Raw genomic sequence first — 6,511 nt, 5'->3', positions numbered from 1 at the left:
TCTCCTCTCCTCTCCTCTCCTCTCCTCTTCTCTTCTCTTCTCTTTTCTTTTTTTCCTTTCTTTTCTTTTCTTTTTTAAGAATTGTAGTCACTGTAGTTTTTTATTCTAGATACTCAGGTCTATTCCCCTTTATACTTTATATTGCTTCATATTTTTAATTGTGTTTTTTAAAAAATGTATTAGGGGGGTGCATATGTCATGAGTACACGCCATGCACATTTGTAGAGGTCAGAGGACAACGTATGGGGGGGGGGTCATTTCTCTTTCTATGATATGGGTCCCAGAGCTCAAACTCAGGTTCTCAGGTTTAGCGTCAGGCGCCTTTACCTGCTGACCATTTTAATGGCTTCTGTCGTTTGTATCTCTGTTGGAGGTGGGGGGGGGGCGGGTTCAGTATTTTCTAAAGGAGTCTTTCAACAAACCGCAAAACTTACGAAAACTAATAGCTGTAATTATTTGTAAATTAGACATGTTGTGCTATTTCTGATACTGAGATATATTTTTCATGGAATGAATCTAACTAGGACGGCTTGAAATGCTATAATGTTCGCTATCCTTACCATGGTGTTATGTGTTGTAGTTGTCTGTCTCTCCTGCTGCGAGTCCTAATTTTCCTCACTTTTGTGTCTCCTAATACTTGCCTCACAGTAGAAGCCCCATGGTTTTGTTGTGTGAGTTTCTTACTGTGAGCCTGTGACTCTGAGCTTGTTGAAGTGTAGGCAGTTTCAGCCGTGCAGGTGAGAGTGAGGGCGAAAGTGACAGGTGTGACTGATTGTTCAGGCCTAGGAGATTTCATCTGGGCCAACAGGTGACAGCCAGGATCCCTCCCTACTTCACCCACAGAAGCGGATGCAGCAGATCATGTCCCACTGCTTCCTGGCTGTCAAGTCCAAGCTGGAATGCAAGCTGGGCTACTTTGACCTCATTGGCTGTGACTTCCTGATTGATGAAAACTTCAAGGTGCTGTCTTGGGAAGAGGAGGTCTGGTAGGCAGGTGCAAGGAGGTAGGGCCCTTCTGTGCTTTGAGCACATAAGCGTGCCCAGTGGGTGGACTCAGACCTAGATTTGGATGTGCACAAAAAGCTGGTCTCCTACTGGAACTGAGCAGCTCTCAAGATCAGTCTTAACTCCTTGAGCAAACAAGGGGAGCAAAGCTATATAATCTGCCCAGAATCACTTGGCTTATTAGGGACCAGAGCCCCAGCTTCTTAACAGCAGTAGGTGGGTAGAGAATGATGCTGACCACTGTCTGCCACAGGTGTGGCTGCTGGAGATGAACGCCAACCCTGCCCTACATACCAATTGTGAAGTCCTGAAGGCAGTGATCCCTGGAGTGGTTATGGAGACCTTGGGTGAGCTCTGGGCAGCCCCACACCACAACTTTCCCATATACATTTTTCCCCCCAGTTCTGGGCACCCCATCCTACTTGCCTCCAAGTTCAGACTCCACAAGTCTGGTTTTCTAGCGCTCCATTATCTGTATGGCAGCCAAACCCTCTGCTCATACTTTGTCATTTCACCCACCTACATCCAATCCCTCATGAACCTGTCTCCTCCTCCCGTGTTTCTAGACATGCAGAGAGGTTTCCTGCCCCAAATTGCCCTCTCACCATTCACTTTGTCGCTCCCTTGCCTTCCCACAGACCTGGCGCTTGAGACCTGCCAAAAGAGCTTGCACAGTCAGAAGATGCTGCCTCTGCTGTCACAGCGTCGCTTTGTGCTCCTTTACAACGGCGAGACTACGGACTTGTGGCCGCGCTTGGGGAGCTCGCGTCCACTTAACCGCTTGCCTAACTCTAACCCTAACCCTAACCCTAACCCTAACCCTAACCCTAACCCTAACCCCAACCCTAACCCTCCCCGGCCCACCTGTGAAGTCGCATCCTCTGCGCTTTCCTCAGCACGTGCCGCTATCTCAGAACGGCCTGGTGCACGAAAGTTGATGCCTTCCAGGGGAGCTCCCATATGCATCCCCCGCAAATCGAGGCTGTCTGACTCGAGCAGTAGCTCCATAGTGGAGTCTGAGCCCTCTCTCTGTTCTGGGTCCCCGGAAGGCAGCAGGGACACAGCCAGGGAACCCTCCCTGGGTCCGCCCGAGGAAGAGCGCGAGGAGGAACAGAGAAGCACGAGCCATCGAGGCTCCTAGCAGCCACAGCATCCAGCGGCCCTGCACCTTGCTGTGCCCTCTCCGGGACCTATAAAAGCTACTTTGTGACAAACGCAACCTCTAGAAGCCCGTCCCATCTGGGCGCCCCCAAGCCCTTCTGTCCCTGCTTCTCTATTTGCTCCTTGGTTGTCCTTAGAGGAGGAAGAGGGAAGCATGCAGAATGGGAATGAGTCCTTCAGGAAGGGAAAATCCCCACTGACCTCTTTTTCCTTCTCTGGGGCAGCCCAGCAAATCCTGGGTCCCCATGTGTGGCTCTGTTGTTACTCATTCTGTATGATCCTCCTGAAACTCCATGGCCTTCATGACCTCTGCAACCTGGCACTGGGACCCACCCACTGTTCCATGGAGTCCCTAGGAAAGGTCTTGGATACCCATGGAACTCTGGAAGCCCCACCTTACCCCATTACTATTCTAGTTCATCCTTACCCTGCCCAACACCTTTCTTCTGGCCTTTCAGACACTTTGTGGACTACTATCTATAGCCAAAGCCCCCATTTCCCTATAAATGCCCTGGAACCTGTCAGGCATTAGAGGCACAAAGGAGTTGGCCGTGACAGGGCAGTTCCCAGGAATGACGACTCTTATTAGCGATTAGTGCATTCTCCAATGTTCGTGCTCCCAGTTAGCATGGGGTTTGAAAGGAGAACACTGACCGTCTCAAATCTCTGAGGTGTCCACAACTTATACCAAAGCAGCCAGGACACTGCCTGTAAGTCCATCCAGCCAAACCCTGTCCTACAAAACTCCAAAGAGGACCACCCACAGATTTCCAGAAGGTCCTTCCCAGCTTGAATCCTCTCTTGCATATCCAAGGTGGCAGATGCCTCTTCCCAACCCTTCTGACCTTTAGTGCCAGACTAGTCCCTGTTCTTTTATTTATTTTTATATCTAGTAACACTAAATGACACTATCTTCAGTGGCACCAGAAGAGGGCGTCAGATCTCATTTCGGGTGGTTGTGAGCCATCATGTGGTTGCTGGGATTTGAACTCAGAACCTTCGGAAGAGCAGTCAGTGCTCTTAACCACTGAGCCATCTCTCCAGGCCATCCCTGTTTTGTATTGGAGCAAAATCTCTTAATAGGTAAGGAAATCTTCCTGGCACAGTAGTCTCAACTGTGGCACGGTTTCTAGGATAGAACTGCCTGGCCACCACTAGAGGGCTCTGTCTACAGCCGCTGCTCTGGCAAGGAACCTTTTAATGGGAAAACAAAAGGAACTGAGGCAAAGTGAGGCTCTTAGGTCACAGAAGAAATGATCGTGGAGACCTTACTTTAGTTTGTGAACATCCCACATTTCTCCACCCCCTCTACAACCCTTCTCCATTCAGACTGCCTGTTCCATGCCAGGTGTTTCAGACTACTCTTCCAAGTTCAGTCTTCCTGTTGTGGCCTAGAGCATGAAGTGCAAGGTGCAGTGTAAGCAGTCTTGTCCTTATGTGACCAAGTTCAGTGTCTCCTATAACAGATTGTGGTTCCTCTTGGAAAGAACCTGCCCCAGGCCTGTGGGTCTCTGGGTATCTGTTCTGAAGTCCACTGAAGCTAGGAAAATGACTAGTCTCCCTAGGGCCTAAGTGCCTTGGGCTGTTATTGAGGTCAGGGCAACATTTCTGCAGGCTTCCATGGTGCTACATAGCCATGTCCCTTGGGGACACCTGTCATTGGATTCTCAACTGTACCACCTCCAAGTTCTATTTTCTATAGCCTCACAGTTCCTTGACCAAGTCAGAGCTGTGTCCCTTGATGGCATTACCAATGTCATAAACATTTCTGGTCTCAGCTGCTACATGGAGCTGCAGCCCTGCCTCCTGCCCCCTCCCTCCTTGGGGTGGTGGTAAGATGTCAGCAGAAGTGACAAAGCTCTCAGGAAGGAGATGCTTCCACTGCTGTTGTGGGGACACAGAGCCTCTTCTAAGATCCTGATGTGATAAATGCCCGTTGGCAGTAGCCTATCTGGTTCAAGCAGGGCTTCTGCCAGCTATGGGCTGTCCAAGAGCTTGGGCTACCTGCTACCCTTCATTCCTGACAGCTGCAGAGCATGTCAATGAATAAACATTTCAGATCTGCTGCTGCTCACTCACCCCACAGGAGTAATGGCCCCATCTACTCTCTTCCAGGTCCTCAAGCCCTTAGCCTACATGTAAGTCTCCAGGAGTCCTGAGTTTAGGACCGCATAGAGCTCTAAGGAGTGAAAAGCTGTAGGGCATTTGAGCATCTAGCCACCTGGCAGATTCAAGGTATTCCTCTATTAGGAATATAACAATATGACAGAACCAGGGCTTAGGAGCTGATGGTTGTATCAAGACTGGTCTGGCCTTACATTGGCACTGGGGTTGGTGATCCAAGGAGAATAGGGCTCCTGACAGCTTAACTGTGCCTCCCAACCCTCCTCTCTCTCTCTCTCTCCTTCCCTCCTCTCCTTGGAGGGAATCCTGTGGTCCTACCAGTAGAGTAGTCAAGAAGTTTCCTCCACCACAAGATACAGGGTATTGAGCTGTTCACCCTCTATCTCCTGTTGTCTCTGCAGCCAGCATAGACCTTTACAACACACACACTTAAGCCTTCCTTAGTCAGGATCTGGCGTCTGCCTAAGGGACAGTCTCTGGGATGTGAGCCTAGCCCAGTACAGGGAAGACCTAGAGGTTGTAGTGCCAGTCAGTGGGAGCATACCTCAGCAGCTAGGGACAGTCATTACCCACCTACACCTCAAGGTCTCTAGACAGCTGTCAGGAGCCTGGAGTTGGGGGAGGGGTTGCTGAGTTGTAAAAAGGAAGAGGCATCTCATATGTCAGGCTGGGGCATGTTCCACATGAAGAATGAGAAGTGAGAGGGTGGAGGCTGGGCAGGAGCCACCAGCTGTGGCCGGAAGCATTTCTGGGAACTGAGATGGCCTCTGGGCCTTTATCTGAAACTGAACAAAATTTACAAAATCAAGGTGAAGGGTGTGTGTGTGCGCGTGCGCGCACGCGTGCCCTCACACTTTTTCGTGGTTTTCCGGAAGAACTGGAGAGCACCTACTGTGGGGTAGAGGTTTCTGGAAATTGCAGCAAGGCTTCCCTCCTGCTAGACTAGGCCAAGCAGAGCTGCAGGGTAGCAGCTTGTGTTCTCATGCTAATTGTGTTGGCAGTGCCCCCCCCCTCCCAGTAGGACTAAAGGAAGCCTGTTCCCCGTTGGTTTTTTGACTGGTCAATAAAGTTACCGGTGGCCAATGGCTGGGCAGGGAGACAGAGGCGGGACATTTAGGATTCCTGGGAAGGGATTGAGGAAGAAGAGGGGATTTGGCCACGACCAGAGGGTAGGAGACAGACCACCCTGGAAACAGCTGGCATGTAGGTACAGGGGGAAAGTGGCCCCAGGGAGGGTTGCCCAGCAGGATCTAGGGCAGCAAAGGTGAAATATAGATTTAGTTAAGTATTAACTCATGAATGTTGGAGGTGTGTGTGTGTGTGTGTGTGTGTGTGTGTGTGTAAGCCATTTGGAGTTAGGGAGTGGCCTAGCCATTGACCTGCTTAGGGCACATTAAAAATAAGGCTGAGTGTGTATCTTTCTTTCTGGAATCCAGAGCATTTTAGTGGGTGGTAAGAAGCACGCAAGCACCCATCCGGGAGGGGAGTTTCGAACGGATTAACAACCCACTGCTACACTACACCTAGCTGTTGTGGTTGCCAGACTATGCAGATGGGCAAATACTTCAGAAGGAGGGTGCTGAAGTGGTCTCTGCTTGGATGGTAGGAGGCTTCTGCAGTAGAATATTTTCATCAGGTCCTGTTCCCTACATTCTAGCACCCCTGGATTTCACACTCACCTGCTTGCAGTCATGGGCACTGACCCTCAGCTACAGGCCCTCAGCCTCAGCCCTTGGGACCTGAACAGACCCTGCACAGCTCACAGTTCTTAGTGGAAATCCCCAGATCTAACTCACAGGCTGGCACGGCTCATCTCATGCCCCTGAGGTGGACGTGAGTGGAATGCAGGTTGCTGGCTTCAAGGCAAGGATACAGCAAAGACAACACCCCTCACCCCACCCTGCAGAATCTCCTACCATCTCACTATCACACCCATCAGCCACCCACAGGAGGAGTTTCCAGCAGATGCAGCCTGTGGGTATTTGCACACACGTCATCTGTTTGGGGATGTCCCACCTGTGGTGGTTCCAGTGTAACTGCCTATGGCTCAGAATCTAGAGGTGTGATGGGCAAGTTGGGAGATGCTCCCAGACCTTGCCTCCCTTTCCAGGCTGATTCTAGCCTTGTAGCTCGTATGTGACTCCTCACCCACCCAGTAGGGGACAGAAGAGGCAGTTCCAGGCAATGAGGATGCTGATACATCTCTAAGGGGCTTCATGTG

General features: G+C 50.7%; 1 protein-coding gene across 3 annotated transcripts in view; it reads left to right on the top strand.

Annotated features, from left to right (window-relative positions):
• Positions 1 to 3,051, top strand: part of Ttll10 (tubulin tyrosine ligase like 10) — a 16,602-nt gene extending 13,551 nt beyond the window's left edge. For 2 of the 3 annotated variants that reach the window (XM_029476630.1, XM_029476628.1), the window contains 3 exons: positions 844 to 960; positions 1,259 to 1,352; positions 1,644 to 3,050. In XM_029476630.1, the coding sequence (XP_029332490.1) occupies positions 844 to 960; positions 1,259 to 1,352; positions 1,644 to 2,146 (714 nt within the window). In that variant the 3' untranslated portion in view covers positions 2,147 to 3,050. Of the gene's footprint in view, positions 1 to 843; positions 961 to 1,258; positions 1,353 to 1,643 lie in introns of all 3 variants that reach the window. The other variant, XM_029476629.1, reaches the window with a different exon arrangement.
• Positions 3,052 to 6,511: the final 3,460 nt, after the last annotated feature.

Source organism: Mus caroli, chromosome 4, assembly GCF_900094665.2.
Source record: "Mus caroli chromosome 4, CAROLI_EIJ_v1.1, whole genome shotgun sequence".
NCBI lineage: Eukaryota > Metazoa > Chordata > Mammalia > Rodentia > Muridae > Mus > Mus caroli.
This window is presented reverse-complemented; position numbering and strand designations above follow the sequence as displayed.